The sequence below is a fragment of the Littorina saxatilis genome, linkage group LG11 (assembly GCF_037325665.1).
Source record: "Littorina saxatilis isolate snail1 linkage group LG11, US_GU_Lsax_2.0, whole genome shotgun sequence".
Taxonomy (NCBI): domain Eukaryota; kingdom Metazoa; phylum Mollusca; class Gastropoda; order Littorinimorpha; family Littorinidae; genus Littorina; species Littorina saxatilis.
In genome coordinates, this window is record NC_090255.1 from 39,116,434 (window position 1) to 39,142,535 (window position 26,102).

The window sequence follows — 26,102 nt, forward strand, 5'->3', positions numbered from 1 at the left end:
GGTGGGTCCGTTGTCCCAAACAGAATTTTAAGACATACTTTTCCAGACAAAAAACCTTATTTTTGGCAGTTAAAAACCGTTAAATCTCAATTCTTCATCGATATTTATGAAATTTTGTGGGTAGGTTCGTTGTCCCCAACTGATTTTCACTCCATACTTTTCCAGAAGAAAAACATAATTTTGGCAGTTAAAAACCGTTACATTTAAATTTTCACCTATCTTTATGAAATTTAGTGGGTGGGTCCGTTGTCCCAAACTGAATTTCAAGACAAACTATTCCAGTCAAAAAAACTTATTTTTGGCAGTTAAAAACCGTTAAGTCTCAATTCTACACCGATATTTATGACATTTTGTGGGTAGGTTTGTTGTCAGATTTGACATGATGGCAGAATTGAAAGTGTGAGATATCCTGATGTTTCACAATTTATGCTGCATAATTCAGCCCCATAGGTGCTTGAATTTTAGGTGGAGTTGGGTTTTTTTTCAGCCCAAACCAGTAACCCCCACATGGTTTTCATGTCCCTTTCTGAGAGACTTCAAGAAGTTTCAATTTGACGTCATGATTAGCCTGCCGCATTAGCAAGTATGAAAACACGTCATCGATGACACATTTTAAGACAGAGAGAGAGAGAGAGAGAGAGAGAGAGAGAGAGAGAGAGAGAGAGAGAGAGAGAGAGAGAGAGAGAGAGAGAGAGAGAGAGAGAGAGAGAGAGAGAGAGAGAGAGTGAGTCATGTACACACAGATGGACGACTTCGCTTGGGGTATGTACTGCCCGGCAGTACACATCTACTTTATTATCATTATTATTATTATTATTATTATTTAAATAGCAATTGCGTTCCATAAACATTCCATAATTATTCCATAAACATTCCATAAACATTCCATAAACATTCCATAAACTTGCCTGTCTTGCTTTTTGATTCGTGAAACTTGCATGCTTACATTTACAGCAGGTAGTTCAGTTTTATTTAGAAGGCAGTTTCACTGTTTTTTTTCTGAATTAAACATTTTCCATAAACTTGCCTTTCTTGTGCAGTGGAACCCCCCTTTTAAGACCCCATATTTCAGACTTCCACTCTTTTAACTCATTGTCTCCCTGGTACGGATACATCCGTACACACAGTCACTTCAGTCGCTTCCTGTAACGTCGATCTAACGCCTACATTCCATCGTGTTAATACACAGTTGCTACACAGTTACTACAATCCTGAGTGACCTGCTGCAGCACAGCTGGTCTTGGCTAAAAAAAACCTTGGTCAACATAGGTGGGGTAGAAAGTGTAAAGACCCTCTTTTCTCAGACCTTCTGTTCAAATCCTCTGTAAATGTACCCATATTTTAAGATTCTTTAAAGCATGTTTGTTTGTTTGTTTGTTTGCTTAACGCCCAGCCGACCACGAAGGGCCATATCAAGGCGGTGCTGCTTTGACATTTAACGTGCGCCACACACAAGACAGAAGTCGCAGCACAGGCTTCATGTCTCACCCAGTCACATTATTCTGACACCGGACCAACCAGTCCTAGCACTAACCCCATAATGCCAGACGCCAGGCGGAGCAGCCACTAGAATTGCCAATTTTAAAGTCGTAGGTATGACCCCGCCGCGGTTCGAACCCACGACCTCCCGATCACGGGGCGGACGCCTTACCACTAGACCAACCGTGCCGGTCTTTAAAGCGTGGTTTTCTCAGATTTTTTTAGGTCTTAAAACGGGGGTTCCACTGTATTTGATACTTGCATACTTATTTTACTTTGTTATGTCTGAATCAAACATTCCATAAACTTACCTTTTCTGTCTTTTAATTCTTGATACTCTGCTTGCTTGCGTTAACAGCAGGCAATTCCGCAAACCGTTACGAAAGCAGGTGTCCATCTCGACGTTTTCCACCACCACCTTGGCCCCGCGAGAGTTTGAGTATTTTCGTCTTCCCACGCTCAATGACCCCAAGGCGTACGTCAGGACGTGTATCGCTCAACTCAGCAAGTCTCTGGAGGTGATTATGATTGCTTTTGTTTAGCCCTTTCGCTGCCTGTAGCTGAAGTCCAACGTTGGGGGCCTGGTAGCTCAGTTGGTAGAGCACTGGACTTGTGATCCTAGGGTCACGGGTTCGAATCGTGTTTCTTGTATAGAATATAGTCAATTTTTGAAAAGATTTTAGTCAAGCAGTATGTAAGAAATGTTAAGTCCTTCTGGTTCTGGTTCTGGTATAGTACGTCGCAGGAGCCAAGTTGGCTATATATGCGACGGGACTGGTGGGCGCAGCGGCCTAAAAAGAGGAGGAGGGAGGAGGGAGGTTTGTACTGGAAACTTGCATTCTCCCAGTAAGGTAATATATTGTACTACGTTGCAAGCCCCTGGAGCAAATTTTTGATTAGTGCTTTTTGACTCACATGCGAAGCAAAAGTGAGTCTATGTACTCACCCAAGTCGTCCGTCCGTCCGTCCGTCCGTCCGGACGTCCGTCCGTCCGGACGTCCGGAAAACTTTAACGTTGGATATTTCTTGGACACTATTCAGTCTATCAGTACCAAATTTGGCAAGATGGTGTATGATGACAAGGCCCCAAAAAACATACATAGCATCTTGACCTTGCTTCAAGGTCAAGGTCGCAGGGGCCATAAATGTTGCCTAAAAAACAGCTATTTTTCACATTTTTCCCATTTTCTCTGAAGTTTTTGAGATTCAATACCTCACCTATATATGATATATAGGGCAAAGTAAGCCCCATCTTTTGATACCAGTTTGGTTTACCTTGCGTCAAGGTCAAGGTCACAGGAGCTCTTCAAAGTTGGATTGTATACATATTTTGAAGTGACCTTGACCCTGAACTATGGAAAATAACTGTTTCAAACTTAAAAATTATGTGGGGCACATGTTATGCTTTCATCATGAGACACATTTGGTCACATATGATCAAGGTCAAGGTCACTTTGACCCTTATGAAATGTGACCAAAATAAGGTAGTGAACCACTAAAAGTGACCATATCTCATGGTAGAAAGAGCCAATAAGCACCATTGTACTTCCTATGTCTTGAATTAACAGCTTTGTGTTGCATGACCTTGGATGACCTTGACCTTGGGTCAAGGTCACATGTATTTTGGTAGGAAAAATGTGTAAAGCATGTGAGTCGTATGGGCTTTGCCCTTCTTGTGTGAACAAGAAACAATTGACAAGTGGCTCTAATTCCCATCTTCCCCCTTCCCCCGTCGCGATATAACCTTCGTGGTTGAAAACGACATAAAACACCAAATAAAGAAATAATTCTGCCATAAATGCAGGTGGCTGATTACACCTAAACAACGCAGACACCTGGGTAGCGCGACTCTGTTGCTGCTAGCTTTCCACTGGAAGGAAGCGACCCGAATTTCCCAGCTATAGGACAATAAAGTAATGGAAAAAATAAAACAATAAAAAGAAACTGCTTCACGGGCAAGAAATCTTAAAGAAACGACAAAAGTAGAAGAAGAACAACAACGAAAACAATGTGTTAAGTGTGGTGTATTCATTTATTCATCAAGGGCACACAGAGAGCTGTCAATACAGCCGGTAAATACAGGTAAGGGCTGTTTCAACGCTGAAAAGAGTCTGCACAGAGTTGAGTGTGGGAGTTCTATATCCTCATTAAACCAAGGGTAGAACCGGAATGCCGATAGTGGCGAACTGGTTTTGAAACCAGAAAAAGACTTGGTTCACACTGAGTTAACTCTCCTCTCCACTGGCATCTGTGTCCATGATTACCTTCAGCAATGCCATGGCCCTCGGATACAGAGAAATGGAATACTTTATTTAGATCTCAGATGAGAAATTCCTGTGTCTGTTAATGAGTGAGTCTGTATCTGCTACCTGTATGTATGAGCTTATATCCCCCCTCCTCACTGGCTTGTGTGTTTGTGTTTCCTTCCAGAAATGCTGTGACCCTTTAGTAACCAGGAGTTTTTTTCTGAGCTATCCCACCTCCTCTCTGGCTCGTGTGTTTGTACTTCGCTTAAAAAATGCCATGATCCCTAGATCCGAGCCAACTACCTGTACACGATGTTTTATTAGCTATGCCCCCTCGTTACTAGCTTTTGTATTTGTGTTTCCCTTCAGAAATGCCGTGACCCTCAGATGCAGAAAAAGAGATTACTTTATAAGATCTCAAATGAGAAATCCCTGTGTGTTTGTGTGTCCTCCAGACATGCCGTGACCCCCAGATTGGAACCAACTACCTGTTCCTACATGAAAAGATCTCAAATGAGAAATCCCTGTGTGTTTGTGTGTACCTCAAGACATGCCGTGACCCCCAGATTGGAACCAACTACCTGTTCCTACCAGAAAACTTTATAAGATCTCAAATGAGAAATCCCTGTGTGTTTGTGTGTACCTCCAGACATGCCGTGACCCCCAGATCCGAGCCAACTACCTTTACCTGCGTGGAGTGTTCTATGCGGCACAGTCGTCCACCATGAAGGCGCTAGATGACCTGCTGTCCATCCAGTCGGCCTACTCACGTCTGCTCCCTGTGGAGTAAGTTTTGTGATTTGTTCAGCGTGGTGTGTATCTGAGGGGGGGGGGGGGGGGGGGGGTGGGGGAATAGCGAGTTGGGGGGGAGGGGGGGGGGAGAAAGTGGATGGGGAAGCTGTGTGGGGGGGGGGGGGGTTGTGTGTGTGTGAGGGAGGGTTTGTGTGTGTGTTTGTTTGTGTGTTTGACTGTTTTGTGCATGTACTTGTGTTTGTATGTGTGTGTATGTATGCGTATGGACGTGGATACCCCCCATTTTCATCAATATTGGGAATTCACATATCCTATGAAGACAGAATCATTACCTTCTGTACTTTATCCTCTAAATCCTTGAGCTAATTTGTTGTTAGGTTGTGTCGAGATCTTCTGGCCACCATTCCGGAGTCGGAAAGGGAGGAAATCCTGCGACGCAAGGGAGTTAACCATATTCAGGAGCTGGTGATAGGAAGCGAGAACCTGATCAGGAGAAGAGGTTTTGTTGACACTGTCACCATTCCAGAGCACGATCTCAGTGAGTGGTGTGTGTGTGTGTGTGTGTGTATGTGTGTGTGTTTGTGTGTGTGTGTGTGTGTGTGCATGCATGTGCGTGTGTGTGTGTGTGTGTGTGTGTGTTTGTGTGTGTGTGTGTATGTGGTGTGTGTGCGTGTAGTGTGTGCATGTGTGTGGTGTGTGCGTGGTGTGTGTGTGTGTGTGTGTGTTTGTGTGTGTGCGTGTATGTGGTGTGTGTGTGTGTGCGTGTAGTGTGTGCGTGTGTGTGGTGCGTGTGTGTGTGTGTGTGTCTGTGTGTGTAGTGTGTGCGTGTGTGTGGTGTGTGTGTGTGTGTGCGTGTGTGTGTGTGTAGTGTGTGGGTATGTGTGTGTGTGTGTGTGTGTGTGTGTGTGTGTGTGTGTGTGTGTGTGTGTGCATGACTGATGATAGACATGTAAAAACAGAGAGAATGATGATATGAATGTGGTCCCCTGCCATTACCTCCCCTGCCATTACCTCCCCTGCCATTACCTCCCCGTCTGTTTCTCTATGTCTTGCACATTCAGTTGCATATATCACGTGTGTGGAGGCATTTCAGGGGCGGATTACATCATTTTTAAGGGGGGGGTTTCCAAATTTCTTTTAGGGACAATTCAACGATGCAAAGCGTTTAGTTGAGGGCGCAAAAATAGAGCAATCTGAGCCAAGAAACTTCCCCTAATACACCTTCCAAAAAGTATATTTAAGAACACAAATTTGGACCAAAACAAGAAAAATCGACCGATCTGGTGCAACCTGAGCCAGCAAATTACCCAACTACTTTCCAAAACCGACATTTAGAAGACAAAGGCTGGCTCCTAGGGGGGTCCGGGGGCATGGGAAAATCAAGGAAAATGGAGCAATCTGGTGCAATCTGAGCCATCAGTTTTTTCTTTATTTTCTTTTTTTTTCAATTTTTATAAACAAAATTTCTCTTCTTAAATTTTTGTTTTATGCTAGAGGGTGGGGGGGGGGGGGGGGTTCTGGAAACCCCGGACACCCCCCCTGGATCCGCCCCTGCATTTATACGTACTCGTAAGCCTGGATGAACAAGCCTGCGTGCTTGCTCATGTGTTACTTTTTAACAGCAGTTTTTCTCTCCTCTTTTTTACACCGCCTTATATGGCAGTGTATCCAGGTTTCCCAATTGCTTCGTTTCCGGCCGATTTATGTGGAGCACGTGATGCGCGCAAAAAATATTGGCGGTTTAGAAGTGTTGTCTGCGCAATGATCGCGGCGGCTTTCTTGACCGCCAAGGACGACCGCGCACGTTGTGAGACGTCATTCGTTAGACCTCAATACACATTGCTCTGTCTGATTCTGTTCCTCTGTTCGTCTGTCTGCCCAACTTAGATTGTATCTCTGGTACTTATGGGTCGATTGAGCTGAACTTTGGTGTGTAGCTAGGAATTGGCGTACATACGGTGTTTGTGCAAAAACATGAGTGAACGTGGGAGTTTCAGCCCATGAACGAAGAAAAAGAAGAAGATTTAGTCCAAACTCGATCACCCCTCTTTGACTGGCTTTTCCTCCAATTGGTAATTTTAGTGTTTTACGCAGTTGCAAGGTTACAAAGGTTTAATTATTATTGTTTAATTTGACTTCATCACTTTGAAATCGGACGCAGAAGAAGAAGAAGAAGAAGAAGACGACTTCATCACTGTGTCAACAGGTCTGGATGAGTTTGTGGGGACAGTGTCATGTTTGTTATAGGGTCTGGCAGCTGTATGCTCTTTCTAATCTTTGCGTTCACATTACAGTTTTTATATGTCATGTTATTATTTTACGTAATCCTTTTGTTGACAGGCCTGGAGGAGTTTGTGGAGACGGTCTCACTCCTGGAGATGGCGACAGACTACGATACCATTCAGCGCCTCTTTCACGCTCTGTGCCACCGTGACAGACCCGCATGTAAGTCTTGCTGTTCATCTTTATACCTCTGTGCCATTGTAACAGACCCGCATGTGAGTCTTGTTTTTCTCTGTCACGCTCTGTGCCATCGTGACAGACCTGCATGTAAGTCTAGTTGTTTTTCTCTGGGTTCTTTATCGTGCACATGCGTGCACACGGGGGTGTTCTGACATCGAGGCGAGTCTGTGTAACGTATAATGTTCACTGTCATCACACAGTTGTGGACCCCTACGTGCTGAAGATGGTGAGCCTTGCGGACGTCTGCCTGCGCATTTCAATCTGCCTGCGCGTCTGTCTGTCTGTCTGTCTGTCTGTCTGTCTGTCTGTCTATCTGTCTGCGTCTGTCTGTCTGTCTGTCTGTCTGTCTGTGATCTGTCTGCGCGTCTGTCTGTCTGTCTATCTGTCTGCGTCTGTCTGTCTGTCTGTCTGTGATCTGTCTGCACGTCTGTCTGTCTGCGTCTGTCTCTGCGTCTGTCTGTCTGCGTCTGTCAATGCCGTCTGCGTCTGTCTGTCTGCATATGTCTCTGCGTCTGTCTGTCTGCATATGTCTCTGCGTCTGTCTGTCTGCGTCTGTCAATGCCGTCTGCGTCTGTCTGTCTGCATATGTCTCTGCGTCTGTCTGTCTGCATATGTCTCTGCGTCTGTCTGTCTGCGTCTGTCTATCTGCCTGAATTTGGTCAAAAATAGAAATAATGTATAATGTTCACTGTCATCACACAGTTGTTGACCCCTACACCCTGGAGATGGTGAGCCTTGCGTACGACGAGAATGAAAAGCAGTACAGCAAACTGGCCGTGCCGGAGGGCTACCTTAGAACTGACGAGGATCTTCTGCGTGTCTCTGCTCTCATCAAGACGGACTTTGGCAACGGCAGGATAGCCTTGACTGATAAGAGGTGAGTGTGTGTGTGTGTATGTGTCAGCGTTTGTAGTACAGTGGAACGTACCCCCCTCTTAAAACCTCTAAAATTCTGAGAAAATCAGGTTTTTTAAATGGACAGTACAGTGGAACGTACTCACCCCCCCCCCCTTTTTAAGACCTCCAAAAATCTGATAAAATCAGGTTTTAAAAAGGTTTTTGTTTTAAAATTGGGGTAAATTTACAGAGGTTATGAACAGAACATCTGAGAAAACAGGGTCGTGAAAAGGACGGCTTCTGAAAGTTTTTTGCACAGAGTTTTTTGGAGGTCTCAGAAGCAGGTTGCACTGTACTTGTGAGGGGTTTTGTTTATTTTCTTTTTGTTGCTGCACAGGACGCCACCAGAATGCTGTTCACGATGTTGTCACTTTAAAGGAACATTCCACAGTACTTTTGTATCTTGTTTTTTTGCACGGGTTTTCAGATGTTTTAGTAGGAGGTTGCACTGTACTTCCAAAAGTGTATTAGTTTTTCGTTTTGTTTTGTGCACAGGATCTTCTTTTTGAAGGACGGCCCCAACACTGTCAAGGAGGTTGTCAAACTGAGGAACATCGCACATGTGGAGAAACTTCAGATCCATTCCTTCCTCAACGCTGTTGACGCTCTGGTCATCAGTGATGCCGGTAAGAGAGTTTGGTACAGTGGTACATGTGATAAAAGTACACCAATAAGACCAGCCAAAAATGTCCCAACATTCCAGGTGTCCTTTTATCGAGAAGCTTCAGATCCATTCCTTTCTTTACGCTGTTGACACTCTGGTCATCAGCAATATCGGTTAGAGTCTGTAGTTTGGTACAGTGGTACATGTGATAAAAGTACACCAATAGGACCAGCCAAAAATGTCCCTACATTGCAGGTGTCCTTTTATTGAGAAGCTTCAGATCCATTCCTTTCTTTACGCTGTTGACGCTCTGGTCATCAGTGATGCCGGTAAGAGAGTTTGGTACAGTGGTACATGTGATAAAAGTACACCAATAAGACCAGCCAAAAATGTCCCTACATTGCAGGTGTCCTTTTATCGAGAAGCTTCAGATCCATTCCTTTCTTTACGCTGTTGACGCTCTGGTCATCAGCAATATCGGTTAGAGTCTGTAGTTTGGTACAGTGGTACCTGTGATGAAAGGACACCAAAAGGACCAGCCAAAAGTGTCCCTACATTCCAGGTAACCTATAATGAGACGTTTGATTTGGTTAGGATAGTAGACAAAGGGAATATAGGTGTCCTGTAATGGGAGGTGTCCTCTAATTGGAGGGTTCTCAAAATACAGGTATTGGTAACTGTACTGAAAATAATAAATACAGTTGAACCTGTCTTTGCGACCATCTCTCGAAAGAAACTACCTGCCCACAACGACCCCTCCTGAGGATCACAGACAAGCTGTTATATTCCGTATATTTCACCTTTCCATAGCCAGGGGTGGGACTTTTCCGCAAATCCGCGGATTTCCGCGGACACAACTTACGAATTCAGCTGGGGTAATCTATTTTTCCGCGTCCCATTTCATCACAGTATCTATAACGTGTTGACTGAATGATATGGAGAGAAGTGAAGATGGAACAGAACACTGGAGGCTTGAGAGTTAAATTGTGCTGACTGAAAACTCCTGATAACTAATAGTCATTTTGAGCTTCAATGCATTGGGGCGTCACTTGGATCATACTATTGCCAGTATTGGATTATGGATACATGGTTCATTACTTTAGTATGCACCATTACAATGTTACCATTGTTTTGTGAAAGTGGTTTTTTTTTTTTGGGGGGGGGGGGGGGGTGAGGAGAATGTCTTTTTTACCTGATCCAAACGAGTTGAACTTTAGTCTCAGAATGCACCAGATTGTAAAGATTTTAATGTACCATTTAACATTTTTTGGGGGGAGCATGCCCCCGAACCCACCTAGAATAAAGGGATTTCCTCGTTTTTCATCACAAGAGAGTCCCACCCCTGCATAGCGAAGGGAGTCTTAAATTGGGGGTCTGAAGTAAAAGAAGGGTTTCCATTGTAGCAGTCCTTCAGCACAACTGTTCCTGGCCTGTATTTTAGTGCCAGTTAAAAACAGTCTAGGCAGAGGCTACCAACAGCTTCAGCCAGCACACTGTTCAACTCGCTTCCTTGTTATATAGTCTAGAGACATAGTGCTTGCTGCCGCGCGAGCCGAGAAAATGTTCTCTCTTCATCTATGCTGCGCTGGCTGCAAAACCCCTCCGTGCGGAGGTTTTTCCAGACACATCGTACCTCGGGTGCATACCCAAATGCTTCCCCGCTATACTGCGCTACACCGGAAGATGGTACTTCTTTGTGTATGGCTCTGAGCGATCCAGCACTGCAATATAGAGGAGTGGTGGAAAGGATGCTAAAAATAACTCAGCCTGCCTGCAGCTAAGGAGGCAGAAATGAAGCTGTTGGAACAGCCGTGTCAGTTGAACTGTTTCCATTCCAGACGGCAAGATACGGTTCACTGCCTGGCTGAAGGAGGAACGCAACTGTTGGGCCATGCTGGTGGAAGAGATGCGAGCGGGGAAAATGGTTGCCGAGGCGACCAAAGACTTCAGCGCCATTGGACAGGCCGAGCAGAATGTCTTGCTGGTGGACGCCATCATTCGCAGGTCTGTGAGGGAAGAGGTGTGGAGATGGTGGTGGTGTGTGTGTGTGTGTGTGGTGTGTGTATGTGTAAATGGGGGATGGGGATCTGGGTAAGTATGTGTGTGTGTAGACGCCATCATTCGCAGGTCTGTGAGGGAAGAGGTGTGGAAATGGGTGTGTGGTGTGTGTGTGTGTATGTATGTGTGTGAAAATGGGGGGTGGGGGATGGGGATCTCGGTAGGTATGTGTGTGTGGTTTGTGTTGGAGATCCAGGTGAGTGGGCGGGGGTGGGGGGAATAGGGTTGGTGTGGGTGGATGTGTGTGAGGAGATAAGTGTTGGGAGTAGTTGTGTGTGTGTGTGGATTGGGGTATGTGTGTGTGTGTGTGTGCGTGTGTGTGTGTGTGTGTGTGTGTGTGTGTGTGTGTGTTTGTGTGGATTGGGGTGTGTCTGTGTCAGTGTCAGTGTCGCTGTGTCTGTGTTTGTGTGCGTTTACACTTGCACACGCACCTGCATCAAAACGTTCCTTGATCACATTTCAGCGGGATGGACGAGAACACGGCCCATCATGAGAACCTGACGCAGTCGGCAGAAAGCATGTGCTACTTCTCGGCCTACATAGCAGAGGGTCGACACCAACTGCCGCAGGACACGTCCCAAGCCCTGCAGCATCGTGTCGACCCCAACCATGGACAGCGCGAGAGAAAGACCGTCGAGGTTCTGCTCTACACGCCAGGCTGTGAGCATGATTAAATAATATTACTAATTCTGCTCTACACGCCAGGCTGTGAGCATGATTAAATAATATTAATAATTCTGCTCTACACGCCAGGCTGTGAGTATAATTAGTAAATAATAATACTAATTTTAAAAATGATTGTATTTATATGGTGCAAATCCTAACATAGTTCAAAGCGCCTTACAACAAAATTCATTAAACAATTCTCAAATAAACAAGTACAAAGTCATGGACAGCACGAGTGGAAGACCATTGAGGTTCTGCTCTACACCCCAGGCTGTGAGCATGATTAAATAATGTTAATAATTCTGCTCTACACCCCAGGCTGTGAGCATGATTAGTGCAGCGCTACAGTGGAACCCCCTTTTAAGACCTTCAAGAATCTGACAAAATCGGGTCCAAAAAAGGAGGGAGTCTTAAAATGGATGTTAATTTACAAAGGCTATAAGCAGAACGTCTGACAGCGCACGAGGAAGACCGTCGAAGTTTTGCTCTACACGCCAGGCTGTGAGCAACATTTTCAGGATTATTACAGTGGTATAGTGGAACCCCCCCCCCCTCCCCCATTAAGACCTTCACAAATCTGAGAAAATCAGGTCTTGAAACAGGGAGTCTTAAAATGGAGGTAAATTTACAGAGGCCATGAACAGAAACTCTGATAAAACAGAGTCTTGAAACCCCCCGCGGGTTAGGGGGAGTCCCATATTGGTTGGGACGAGAAAGAATTTACCCGATGCTACCCAGCATGTCGTAAGAGGCGACTAACGGTTCTGTTTCTCCTTTTACCCTTGTTAAGTGTTTCTTGTATAGAATATTATAGTCAATGTTTGTAAAGATTTTAGTCAAGCAGTATGTAAGAAATGTTAAGTCCTTTGTACTGGAAACTTGCATTCTCCCAGTAAGGTCATATATTGTACTACGTTGCAAGCCCCTGGAGCAATTTTTTGATTAGTGCTTTTGTGAACAAGAAACAATTAACAAGTGGCTCTATCCCATCTCCCCCCTTTCCCCTATCCCATCTCCCCCCTTTCCCCGTCGCGTCATATAACCTTGAATGGTTGAAAACGACGTTAAACACAAAATAAAGAAAGAAAGAAAGAGTCTTAAAATGGAGGTAAATTTACAGAGGTCATGAACAGAAAATCTGATAAAACAGAGTCTTGAAAAGGAGGGAGTCTTAAATTGGAGGTAAATTTACAGAGGTCATGAACAGAAAATCTGATAAAACAGAGTCTTGAAAAGGAGGGAGTCTTAAATTGGGGTGTCTTAAAAGGTAGGGTTCCTCTGTACCTGTCATGTACGGGGTTAGTGCTTGAAATCCTAGAATGTGCTTGGATTTGGAGGGGTCAATTTCAAGTCAGTGAAAGTCTTTGAATAATTGCCAAGGTCCTTCGAAGTCCTTGAAAGTCCTTAAAAGCCCTAAACATTGCTGACTGATTATAGAGCAAATACCTACAGTAGACAATTGCAAGGTTTCATTATTTGAAAATGGCACTGTAAACATTAAACAGTAAGCTACAGTCCCTTTAATGAATGCAGATGTCCTGTTGATGCCTCTCCCACTTCATTGTGATCTGGAAGTGATAACCAGCAATGCATTGCTAGCTTTAAAGGTAAGATGGTGCTTGATTTTATCTTCATAAGGTCTTGAGAGCCTTAACAAATCCTTTCCGGCACGGTTGGCCTAGTGGTAAGGCGTCCGCCCCGTGATCGGGAGGTCGTGGGTTCGAACCCCGGCCGGGTCATACCTAAGACTTTAAAATTGGCAATCTAGTGGCTGCTCCGCCTGGCGCCTGGCATTATGGGGTTAGTGCTAGGACTGGTTGGTCCGGTGTCAGAATACTGTGACTGGGTGAGACATGAAGCCTGTGCTGCGACTTCTGTCTTGTGTGTGGCGCACGTTATATGTCAAAGCAGCACCGCCCTGATATGGCCCTTCGTGGTCGGCTGGGCGTTAAGCAAACAAACAAACAAACAAACAAATCCTTGAATATTACTATTAGAACAAAAACTCTGTACAAACCCTGGATGAGAGGACACCTCCCATGAAAGGATACCTTCTGAGTCAGTATGCAGGAACTGAGTTTAGAGACTTTAGTCAACACGTTAAACCCGGCCATTAGTGCATTGCAGACTGCAGTTAGGGATAATTTGCATTTACTGGTACAGTTTATCCCGAAAAAATGCCTGTTTGCGTTCAATCGTAAAAAAAAAAAAAGAATTCTAACTAAAAATCAATTGATAAATAAATGTTATTTGTATTGCTGACCAAAATAATATATTTGACACAGATCTGGACAGTCGTTGTTCATTTCAACCTCAAGCGCTGTCCAAGAGAACAAATATGGCTGTCTTGATCTGTGTAAAATGTCATATTGTTGTCCACAATGCAAGTAATGTGTATTGTCATCATTTTCACGAGTTTTCATTCACAAACACCTGGTAAATAAATCTCATGTTCCCCATGCAATAACTCGAGGTGGTGAATGGGTTTGAGCTTTCATGTGAAACGTGGATTGTCAAAGTAAAAGCCAATCAGGCTGATTGTTTGATGTGTGGAACCATCGTAGCTTTGGATTTGTGTTTCCGAGGACAACGATTGTAAGCATTCACTCTCAAAGACCCAATCAATGTTGATAATTACCGCGGCGACTCATGGTCAATTTGCAACTTATCTCTGTAATCGCAAAATCCACAACGAAAAGTCATAAACACTCAAAAGAAAAGAAATATGCTCAACACTTACTGAATTCACAGGTATGATCGCAGCTCTGTACATTTTCAGACTGGAAGAAAAGCGTCAACAAGCTACGTTTGACGTCACATACAAGTTTGACGTGTTATCTCGTGCTTCTGTGACGATGCTTTGTGGCCCGGAGTTGGATTCTAAAAATTCGTCTCCCTGTGGGTCATTGTGCATTTTGTTGCACAACCAAAATGATGACAAAAACGATGTTTGGTAGCTTGTTGTCAGACCAGCACTTTGTTGTTGGTCCTCGGGGAGCATATCGCCTTTTGTCTCATATTTATCAACCGCGGCCTTCGGCCTTGGTCGATAAAGATGAAACAAAAGACGATATGGTCCCCTTGGACCAACAAAAAAGCTGGTCTGTCAACAAGCCACCAAACATCTTATATTATTCATCAACAGCGACACACGCATCTGAAAGCAGTGTGCCCCCTCGCCTGTGGTGCGGCATGGGAGACGGCAAGGTCAAGGTCTTTGACGCCACCAACTGGACACTGGAAAAAACATTCGTTCAGACCAAGAGCACAGTGGTATGTTTGACAGTACGCCAGGCAGAGAGAGACAGGGAGAGGGAGACAGAGGGAGACGGAGGGAGGGAGGGAGGGGGAGGGAGGGAGGGAGAGGGAGGGAGGGAGGGAGGGAGGGAGGGAGGGAGGGAGGGAGGGAGGGAGGGAGGGAGGGAGGGAGGGAGAGAGGGAGAGAGAGAGAGACAGACAGACAGACAGACAGACAGACAGAGAGAGAGAGAGAAAAAGAGAGAGAAAAAGAGAGGACAGAAAGAGGAGAGAGACAGACAGACAGAGAGAGGAGGAGAGAGAGAGAGACAGGGGAGAGAGAGAGACAGACAGAGAAAAAAGAGAGAGTGAGTGACAGAGAGAGAGAGACAGAGAGAGAGAGGCAGAGGTTGTTATTGTTTATTGTCTCTTCAGCAGTTAGAGAGAGAGAGACAGAGACACAGAGAGAGAGATGGGGGTGGAGGGAGAGGGGAAAGAGAGAGAGAGAGATTTCATATTAGGCTGGAATAGTGTACCTTGTCTTATCTCCTGTCTTTGTGTGTGCGTTGAGGCGTGTCTTGTCGCGGTTGGAGAGACGCAGGTGTGGGCGGGGTCTCAAGGAATCTTCATCATCGACACCGCCACCATCACCTGCGACAAGATTCTCACCGAACATCAAGATCTCGTGACCGATATGGTTGTCACAGAGAATGGACGGTAAGCCTTAAAATTTGAGGTATAACTTACACAAAATAACATTTACACAGACCTGTTTACCAGTACGATTTTGGCGTATTTTGTACGCCAAATTATTATCGGTACTCAAATACGCGACACACGCACAAAATACGCATAAGAAAAAGTCTAGAATACGTTTTCCGGTGTTGGTGTGCTGATTACGGGATGGTACAACTGATACTGGTTTCGGTCGAAGGGAGATAACCATGACAGCGAGTCTTAAGGTTCAGTTGTTGGCATGTGCGATCGTCTGGACAATCGTGGCAAAATGAAGCGGTAAAATGTGTCAGTTTCGGATGACGTACTGTACCAAGTCTAAACAGCAGAAGCAGCAGATTTTCTTGGAGAAATATAAGAAAGAGCCAGGAATTGTGGAATCTACTATGGGAAAAAGTCATGCACACTGCACGTATTGTAAATCAGAATTCTCCGTTGCCCATGCTGGGAAATATGACATCGAACGACACTGCGGCATTTCCAAAACTCACCTGGACAAGGTTGCTGCAAAGAAATCCGCTGAAAGCTGCCAAGGAATTATGAAGTTCATTCCCGCAAAGCAAATCCTGAAGCAATGTTTTTTTAAGATGATTGTAAAAATGAACTTGCCACTGTCAACCGCAGACGGATGTTATTTCACGAACTTCATCTTTTCATTATCAATCTGTTTGGAAGACACTGGTTATAATGCTATAAACTGACAGGTAAATAAAATTGTTTTATCCCTGTTGTATTGGAAGGAGTTAAATTCTGAAGGTGTTCACAAGACATGCTATTCTTACACAAACACGTTTGCACCCACGCGTACATTTTCCCTAGCCCATATGGCTTTGCTTGCAAAGTACACCAACTTTTTGAAAAATACACTCAACTTTTTGAGAAAGTACTTTTGCCTCGGGTTTAGGGTAAACAGGTCTGTTTACCACAACAACAACAACAACAAAAAACAAAAAAACACTCACACAAGACAATTCTTTTGACTCTCTTAAACGTGCAATGCCTGACCTCAATGCGAGAATTGGTCCAAATATCTGTGAAAGTTACGTTTTGTTTTCTCTAATCAAACGTTCCAACAACTTACCTTTCTTGTTTTTTTATTCTGAAATTTGGAACGTTGGCTGTCAATTTGTTTTTGGATTTATGTATATTGTTGCGTTTATTTTATATTTGTTTGTGTAGTTGATAGGCGATACAAGTAATGATGTCTGCTTTATCAGGTTTGCATTCAATGCCAACGTAGATGGTTGTACATGTATCACCATGAGAAAAATGTGGACTTTTCATTGTGATAAATGTTCAGTGGTTGTGCACATGTTAATGCGAGTTCGAATCCTGGCCGCTGCCGCCTGGTGGGTTAAGAGTGGAGATTTTTTCGATCTCCCAGGTCAACTTATGTACAGACCTGCTTAGTGACTTAACCCCCTGCGTGTGTAAACGCAAGCACAAGACCAAGTGCGCACAGAAAAGATCCTGTAATCCAAGTCAGAGTTCGGTGGGTTATAGAAACACGAAAATACCCTACATGCTTCCCCCGAAATCGGCGTATGCTGCCTGAATGGCGGGGTAAAAATGGTCATACACATAAAATTCCACTCGTGCTTAAAACATGAGTGAACGTGGGAGTCTAAGCCCATGAACGAAGAAGAACAAGAATGGATTTTGTAGTGTGTTATTTATGGGGTCATTATAACTAATAATGGTGTGCATGGTGTACGTATTATCAGGTTTGCGTTCAGCGCCAGTGTGGACGGCAGCATCATTAAGTGGGAGGTCCAGACGCTTACCATCATGTGTAACTTCAGTTTGCTGCGTGAAGGTTTTATTCGCTCCCTGTATCTGAGCGATGCTCAGCTGTGGTGTGGTGAGTCATCCCTACTTTTAAACAGTTATACAGTGTGTGAGTGTGTGAGTGTGTGTGTGTGTGTGTGTATGTGTGTGTGTGCGTGTGTGTGTGCTTTGTGTACATGTGTGTGTGTTTTGTGTGAGTGTGTGCATGTGTGCATGTGTGTATGTGTGTGTGGGAGTGAGTGTGTGTGAGTGAGTGAGTGTGCATGTTATAATGTATATATAGTGCAATATTTTATGAATTGATATGTGTAAGAATGCACTGTTAGCAATTGTTATGTTGTTGTGTGTGTGTGTTTTTTTCAGTGATTGTACGGCGCTCTGAGCAGGATATATGCACTCTAGAAATATGATGAACTATTATTCGTATCTAGTAGGAAATTCCACTTTCGATATTTTGGCTATTTTTGTACGAAAGCAGCTAAGATATGTTCGCTATGTTTCGATCGATTCCTGCATCTCAGAAACAGGCAGCTTTGGTGTGGTTATACAGTGTAGTTATCACATATTTTCCTATTGATTGACCCTTTAAGAAGCATTTTTTTGGCCTTCTTATTGTAAAGTGCTACTTTTGGTATTTAGGCTATAGAAAAGCAATGCATTATTATATTGGAACCTCCATTTAAAATCAGCATGCTTATTTCTGCTTCCACCCTCCCCTGCCCTCCCCCACCTCAAAAGTTTTTAAAATGCATGGTGTCAAATGTTAATAAAGATACTTTGAGAATGATCATTTTATTGCAAGAAAGCGGTTACTGACAAAACGATATCACACAATGATTCTATGGTGTTTAAAGTACCTAACAATGCTGAGAACCCCCAAAGCATTATTGGACAAAACGATATCACACAATGATTCTATGGTGTTTAAAGTACCTAACAATGCTGAGAACCCCCAAAGCATTGTAACAGGGGAGGCTACCGCTCCTTTCACAGCAGACTCTGCACCCGAGTTGTTGGCCTTTAAAAGTCAACACCAGTGGATTGTAGAAGTCTGTTTGTGATTGGGTCTGGTGGTTTCCGATTGTCTGTATGTTCATGGAAACCTTCGGGTTTGCATAACAGTTTTTATAGGGCTAAGAAATTAGCCCTAACATTTTCAATCCTGTTTGATTGCACTTCGCTTCCCAAGGTGATCGTAGTGTTTCAGCACACGGTTACAGCATTATTGGACAAAACGTTTCTGCCATCTCTGGCATTAAGACCCCAATTTTTCAGATTGCGTTGACAGTGCCTGTCAATGTGAAGGCTCTCTCCCTGAAAAAGCCTCAATTTTTTCTGAATTTTGAAGGTCTTCTTCATTTTCTTGTCGTTCGCCGACATTTCATCTTGCGTTTTTGCGTGGATCTGTGGTTGGTTAAGGTGCGCCAGTTGGCCCAGATCCTCCGACTTCAGCCCTGAGGTTTTTTTCAGGGTTACCCCGCCCTTAGTTCCTGGCTCAAAAACCTAACCCTGGGAACACATGGGGGATTTCTTACCGGGGGTCCCACCCCGGGGCTAGAGCTTTTAATGCGGCTCTTACTCGCATGGTGTAACCGTCATGGGACACGTAGGGCATTGATAGGGTAGTCAGTGCCATCTGCCAACCCACCCCGTCCTGGTAGAGACACCGCTAGTTGGTCCGGGACTGCTTATTCTATATTCGCAGCTGGCCCCCATATCTGGGGGCCGTTCCCCTATTCGCCACCTGGGGACCTGCCGGGTTGAGGATAGTCGCCCCCCTACTGAATTGGAAGTAGTCTGTTCCCGGGTTGAGGATAGTCGCCCCCCTACTGAATTGGAAGTAGTCTGTTCCCGGGTTGAGGATAGTCGCCCCCCCTACTGAATTGGAAGTAGTCTGTTCCCGGGTTGAGGATAGTCGCCCCCCTACTGAATTGGAAGTAGTCTGTTCCCGGGTGGAGGATAGTCGCCCTCCTACTGAATTGGAAATAGCCTGTTCCCGGGTTGAGGATAGTCGCCCCCCTACTGAATTGGAAGTAGTCTGTTCCCGGGTTGAGGATAGTCGCCCCCCTACTGAATTGGAAGTAGTCTGTTCCCGGGTTGAGGATAGTCGCCCCCCTACTGAATTGGAAGTACAGTGGTCGCCGGTTAATATGACCACTTTGGGACCGGGATAAAATGGTCATAATAAGCGGCTGGTCATATTAACCGATGTTAGAGAAAACGACTTGAAAAAAATCGCAGAACGAAACTTCTTTTTAAAAATTCATAATTGTAAGAAAATGTAACTTGTTGGCAACAAACACAAAATTAAATATGTGTACTGTACATTGTAGCCATTATAGATGACGTCCGTTGAAAAGAAATTGAAATGGAATGAAAAGTAAATGGAAGAAACGGCATATACACGTCCAAATGTTCACTTAGGGGCCTGGAAAAAATCACGGATGTTGGTCTGTGTGTTGGTGCTAGACCAGAGGAGATCCTTCACTTCATTGTCAAAGGCTCCAAACTTCTCCATGTTGTAGCCGCGACTTTGAAGTCCAGACCTCAGTTTCTCCATGAGCGCTCTCATTTCAGGAGCTGTTGGGGGTGGGGGTGGGGGTTCCTCTTCGTCATCACTTTCAGGTTCTGTCTCGGTCTCGGTCTCATCCAATGACGTCCCTGGGCGCAATGATGTCACAATGTTCTGCATTATGGTTTCATTGTTCTCATCTGTGGGTTCGACGATAGATGCGCCGTCGTCAACCCCCACCCAACGATCAAATTCCTCTTGTGCCATGTCGAGAGGGAGTGCTGTTTCAACATCGTCATCCACATCTTCTTCTTCGTTTTCTCTTTCACAGAACCCTCCTTTCCTCCAACAGTTTTTGATCGTCTGGGTTGTCACCCGTTCCCAGGCGCCATGCAGCATGTTTATTGCATCGAGTATGGACATTTGTTTCGTGATCACATTAGCTGTAACCTGCTCAGACCCCTCGATTGCCAAAATGATTTCACGTCGGATTTCGTGGCGGAAAAACGCTTTCAGAGATCGGATAATACCCATGTCACACGGCTGGATAATCGAGGTGGTGTTTGGTGGAAGACGATAGACTGTGATGTTAGTCAATCCAGCCACATGAGCATGAGCGGTGCAATTGTCGATCAAGAGAGCCACTTTGCCAGACTGTCGAAGTCGAAGCTGTCTATCCCACGTCAACAGCCAACTGGTCCAAATTGGGGTGGTCATCCAGGCATTCTTGGAAGCCTGGTAATCAACAGGAAGAGATGTTGGTTCAACGTGTTTGAAGCAGCGCGGTTTTTTCGACTTTCCAATAACCATCATCCTTTTCTTCTCCCCAACCATGTTGCAACACACCAGCACAGTTATTCTGTCTTTGGCCGTTTTAAACCCCCTGGCCGATTTCTTTTCACTGTTCGAGACGTATGTGCTGTCCGGCAAAGCTCTGAAGTAAATCCCGGTTTCATCAGCATTGTAAATTTCCGATGGGGCATAATCTGCGAGCAGATTGGGAAGGACGTCGTCTTTCCATGTCTTAGCAGCATCAAAATCGGCGTCTTGGGCTTCACCGTGAATTTTATGAAATGTCAAGCCGTTGCGAACTTTCCAACGAGAAAACCATCCATCGGTTGGTTTGAATTCAGTGTGTCCGAGAGCCGTTGCCAATTCTTCTGCTTTTGTACACAACAATGGTCCATGAATTGGCGCGTTCTTTGCTCTCATCTTCTGGAACCACTGAAAAAGACCATCTTCCACATCTTTGTCTTTTCCATGTCGTAGGCGCTTTCGTTGCGGTGAATCCTGCGTTGCGCACTCCTTCCTCACGCTGTCTTCATTCTTGAGAATATTTGTCAAAAATCCTCTGTTGACGCCCAACTGTGCAGCACTCTCACGCATACTACAGGATGGTAGAGCTTTAAATTTGTCAATAAGTTCTAGCTTTTCCTCGGCTGTCCGATCTTGGCGTTTTCGTTTCGACATTGTTTCCTCTTGAATCAGACTGAAAGATTGGTTGGCTCGTGCTCTGTTTGCCAAAAAGAGAGAGAATAATGTTCGTGATCACTTTAGATTTATTCACGGGAAACAGTGAACAGATCGCACGCTTTTTTGCCTTTTTTATGACGCTCAGTCTCAGGGAATAAAAGAGAGAGAATAATGATCGCGACATTAGAGATCACTGAGCACTGATCACTGATCACTTTAGTTTCATTCACGAAAAAGAAAGAAAATATCGCACGCCTTTTTGCCTTTTTCAAAAAATCGTATGTATTTTTTCCCCCCGAGTGATTTCAAACTGAAAAAGATGTGAACTTGTTGCCATTTTCTCGAAACAATGTGGCCATATTAAGCGGCGTTGTGGTCATATTAAGCGGCTTTTTCTAATACATAACAAAGAAGGACAATTCCGGACCGGGTAAAATTGGTCATAATACGCGGCTGGTCATATTAACCGCGGTCATATTAACCGGCGACCACTGTAGTCTGTTCCCGTGTTGAGGATAGTCGCCCCCCTACTGAATTGGAAGTAGTCTGTTCCCAGATTGTGAAGGTCTTAAAAGAGGGAATAAAAAACCAAGAATACAGAATACACAATACCGAATACAGAATACCGAATGCCGAATACAGGATACAGAATACAGAATGCAGAATCTTTAATTGCCCAAGGTTGGGAATTTGTGATGACATTGCGGTTAAGAAACATTTCAATCCAGCCATTTACACCAACATACGCATCAACAAACTGATTAACAGCATTAATTTAAAAACAACACTGGACAGCATAAGTATAAAAATACATTCACGAAAACTAGCAGTATACACTCAAGCTTCCTCGCCGCAAGTCACACACACACACACACACATGCACATACACACACATGCACACACACACACACGCGCGCGCACATAGCACACACACGTCACTGCCTCATGCATTTTTATAACGTGAGAATGGTTTGATTGAGAATTTAGGAACATTAGCAGCTATAATCTATCTGTTTTTACATTTAGTCAAAACTTGACTAAATGTTTTAACATAGAGGGGGGAATCGAGACGAGGGTCATGGTGTATGTGTGTGTGTGTCTGTGTGTGTGTATACAGCGATTCAGAGTAAACTACTGGACCGATCTTTATGAAATTTTTCATGAGAGTTCCTGGGTATGGGTTTTTTGAGTCACTTGAGAAAAAGTGACTCTATGTAATCGGTCAGTGTTAGTCTGTCCGGCCGGCCGTCCGGCCGGCCATCCGTAGACACCACCTTAACGTTGGACTTTTCTCGGAAACTATCAAAGCGATCGGGCTCATATTTTGTTTAGTCGTGACCTCCAATGACCTCTACACTTTAACGATGGTTTCGTTGACCTTTGACCTTTTTCAAGGTCACAGGTCAGCGTCAAAGGAAAAATTAGACATTTTATATCTTTGACAAAGTTCATCGGATGTGATTGAAACTTTGTAGGATTATTCTTTACATCAAAGTATTTACATCTGTAGCCTTTTACGAACGTTATCAGAAAAACAAGGGAGATAACTAGCCTTTTCTGTTCGGCAACACACAACTTAACGTTGGGCTTTTCTCGGAAACTATAAAAGTGACCGGGCTCAAATTTTATGTGAACGTGACTCATTGTGTTGTGAATAGCAATTTCTTCCTGTCCATCTGATGCCTCATATAATATTCAGAACTGCGAAAGTGACTCGATCGAGCGTTTGCTCTTCTTGTTTCATTTTTTCGATAAATGTCTTTGATGACATCATATCCGGCATTTTGTAAAAGTTTGTTTGTTTGTTTGTTTGCTTAACGCCCAGCCGACCACGAAGGGCCATATCAGGGCGGTGCTGCTTTGACATATAACGTGCGCCACACACAAGACAGAAGTCGCAGCACAGGCTTCATGTCTCACCCAGTCACATTATTCTGACACCGGACCAACCAGTCCTAGCACTAACCCCATAATGCCAGACGCCAGGCGGAGCAGCCACTAGATTGCCAATTTTAAAGTCTTAGGTATGACCCGGCCGGGGTTCGAACCCACGACCTCCCGATCACGGGGCGGACGCCTTACCACTAGGCCAACCGTGCCGGTCTTTTGTAAAAGTTGAGGCGGCATTGTCACACCCTCATTTTTCAATTAAATTGATTGAAATTTTGGCAAAGCAATCTTCGACGAAGGCCGGACTTTGGTATTCCATTTCAGCTTGGAGGCTTAAAATTTAATTAATGACTTTGGTCATTAAAAATCTGAAAATTGTAATTAAAATTATTTGTTTATAAAACGATCCAAAATTACATTTATTGTATTCTTCATCATTTTCTGATTCCAAAAACATATAAATATGTTATATTTGAATTATAAACAAGCTCTGAAAATTAAAAATATAAAAATTATGATCAAAATTAAATTTCCGAAATCGATTTAAAAACAATTTCATCTTATTCCTTGTCAGTTCCTGATTCCAAAAACATATAGATATGATATGTTTGGATTAAAAACACGTTCAGAGAGTTAAAAAGAATAGAGATACAGAAAAGCGTGCTATCCTCCTTAGCGCAACCGCTACCGCGCTTTTCTGGATTGTTAATTTCACTGCCTTTGCCACGAGCGGTGGACAGACGATGCTACGAGTGTACGGTCTTGCAGAAAAAATGTAATGCGTTCAGTTTCATTCTGTGAGTTCGACTGAGCTTGACTAAATGTTGTATTTTCGCCTTACGTGACTTGTTTGATTCTAAAAAGAGACGTTCTACAGTACACATTTTCCCCCAAAGCCGGGTTTTATACAAAGCCGAGTTTTCCGGTCTCACATGCCCCTATTGGCTTTGCCGTGAGGGTGTTAAACTTAAATTACAGTGGAACCCCCCTTTTAAGACCACAAAAAATCTGAGAAAATCGGGTCTTAAAAAGGAGGGAGCCTTAAAATGGGGGGTAATTTTACAGAGGTTTTGAACACAAAAGTCTGAGAAAACAAGGTCTTAAAAAGGAGGGGGTCTTCTTCTTCTTGTCGTTTGCTTTTTTTGCGTTTTTGCGTGTATCTGTGGTTGGTTAAGGTGCACCTGATGGCCCAGATCCTCCGACTTCAGCCCTTAGGTTTCTTTTGGGGTTACCCCGCCTTTAGTTCCTGGCTCAAAAACCTAACCCTGGGAACACATGGGGGATTTCTTACCGGGGGTCCCACCCCCGGGGCTAGAGCTTTTAATGCGGCTCTTACCCGCATGGTGTAACCGTCATCGGACACGTAGGGCATTTATAGGGTAGTCAGTGCCATCTGCCAACCCACCCCGTCCTGGTAGAGACACCGCTAGTTGGTCCGGGACTGCTTATTCTATATTCGCAGCTGGCCCCCATATCTGGGGGCCGTTCCCCTATCCGCCACCTGGGGACCCGCCGGGTTGAGGATAGTCGCCCCCCTACTGAATTGAAAGTAGTCTGTTCCCGGAAAAGGAGGGGGTCTTAAATTGGGGGGTCTTAAATTGGGGGGTCTTAAATTGGGGGTCTTAAATTGGGGGGTCTTAAATTGGGGGGTCTTAAATTGGGGGGTCTTAAAAGGGAGGTTCCACTGTACTCACATTTGTTTATTATTATTATTTGTCCCCACTATTCCGGCAGGCACATGGGAGAGCATTCTGGTGGTGGACCTGGAGGGCAATCATCTGCAGACGTTTCAGTATCGGCCGGAAGACAGCCTGGCAAGCAACAAACCAGAACAGCTCGACTGCTTCCTGGTGCTCACAGATGAGGTAAGTGCTTTTTTCTATGTGTATGTTATGGGGGGGAGGGAGATGTTGGAGGGATCAGAGATGTGTAGGTGGGGGTATGTGTGGGCGAGACGTGTGAGTGGGGGTATGTGTTGTCGAGACTTGTGTGTTGGGGTATGTGTGGGTGAGACGTGTGTGGGGGTATGTGTAGGCGAGACGTGTGTGGGGGTATGTGTGAGACGTGTGTGGGGGTATGTGTGGGTGAGATGTGTGTGGGGGTATGTGTGGGTGAGACGTGTGTGGGGGTATGTGTGGGTGAGACGTGTGTGGGGGTATGTGTGAGTGAGACATGTGTGGGGGTATGTGTGAGTGAGACGTGTGTGGGGGTATGTGTGGGTGAGACGTGTGTGGGGGTATGTGTGGGTGAGACGTGTGTGGGGGTATGTGTGAGTGAGACGTGTGTGGGGGTATGTGTGGGTGAGACATGTGTGGGGGTATGTGTGGGCGAGACGTGTGTGGGGGTATGTGTGGGCAAGACAGGTGTGGGGGTATGTGTGGGCAAGACAGGTGTGTGGGGGTATGTGTGGGCGAGACATGTGTGTGGGGGTATGTGTGGGCAAGACATGTGTGTGGGGGTATGTGTGGGCGAGACGTGTGTGGGGGGGAGCTAATCTGTGTGAGGAAGGGGGTGGGATGTGTGTATGGGTTGATGTGTGTGTGTGTATTTGGGAGATGCATGGGTGGGATTCTTCCAGTATATGCCAGAAATCTGGATTCGTAATGTCTGTGGTGACGTTATTTTGGTTGTTAATTATACAAATCCTTCAGCGTCTGGGGGACCCAAGACCCCCCCCTTAAAAATCCTCTGGATTCATGACAATTTTTAGTCCCACCCATGTAGATGTGTTTTGGGATGTGTGTGTTAGGGGTCAGTGAGTGTGTGTGTATTTTAGGGGTGGGGGTGAGGTGTGTGTGAGTTGGAGAGAAATGTGGAGAGATGACATCTTTGACCTGTACATTTGATGTGACAGATCTGGGCAGGGTGTCGGCGCGCGGGGACCATCGTGGTGTGGGACATGAAGACAACCAAGGTGAAGGTCACGCACCAGCTCGACTGTCGTGGAATCAGCATCATGCGGCATATCGATGACAAGGTAATAAACAGAAACAAAGGAGTGGGTTCACAGCTAAATCGGTCACTCACTTAGACTGCGGCGGAATCAGCATCATGCGACATATCGATGACAAGGTATAAATCAGAAACAAAGAGTGGGTTCATAGCTAAATCGGTCACTCACTTAGGTTCTAACCAGTTCGTCGCTGTCACCATAGTGAGGGATTGTTCTTTTACATTTTCCGGAGTCGACCTTCAGTGCAGACTCTAAGCAGAGGGAATTGTACCATCCTGTGCACACGAATGGAAAAAGACTGATGCACACGTTTTAAACCCTGAGTTAGGCGGGCGCAGTGGCGTGGTG

At 44.8% G+C, this 26,102-nt stretch overlaps 1 protein-coding gene across 1 annotated transcript in view; it reads left to right on the forward strand.

The window, feature by feature from the left end:
- The window catches only part of LOC138980435 (DENN domain-containing protein 3-like), a 56,012-nt gene that overhangs the window by 29,074 nt on the left and 836 nt on the right, over nt 1–26,102 (forward strand). The window contains exons 14-26 of the mRNA XM_070353314.1: nt 1,838–1,997; nt 4,375–4,511; nt 4,856–5,016; nt 6,819–6,923; nt 7,644–7,818; nt 8,334–8,464; nt 10,281–10,446; nt 10,964–11,160; nt 14,312–14,439; nt 14,975–15,120; nt 16,863–16,999; nt 24,536–24,666; nt 25,656–25,778. Of these exons, the coding sequence (XP_070209415.1) occupies nt 1,838–1,997; nt 4,375–4,511; nt 4,856–5,016; nt 6,819–6,923; nt 7,644–7,818; nt 8,334–8,464; nt 10,281–10,446; nt 10,964–11,160; nt 14,312–14,439; nt 14,975–15,120; nt 16,863–16,999; nt 24,536–24,666; nt 25,656–25,778 (1,897 nt within the window). The remainder of the gene's footprint in view (nt 1–1,837; nt 1,998–4,374; nt 4,512–4,855; nt 5,017–6,818; nt 6,924–7,643; nt 7,819–8,333; nt 8,465–10,280; nt 10,447–10,963; nt 11,161–14,311; nt 14,440–14,974; nt 15,121–16,862; nt 17,000–24,535; nt 24,667–25,655; nt 25,779–26,102) is intronic.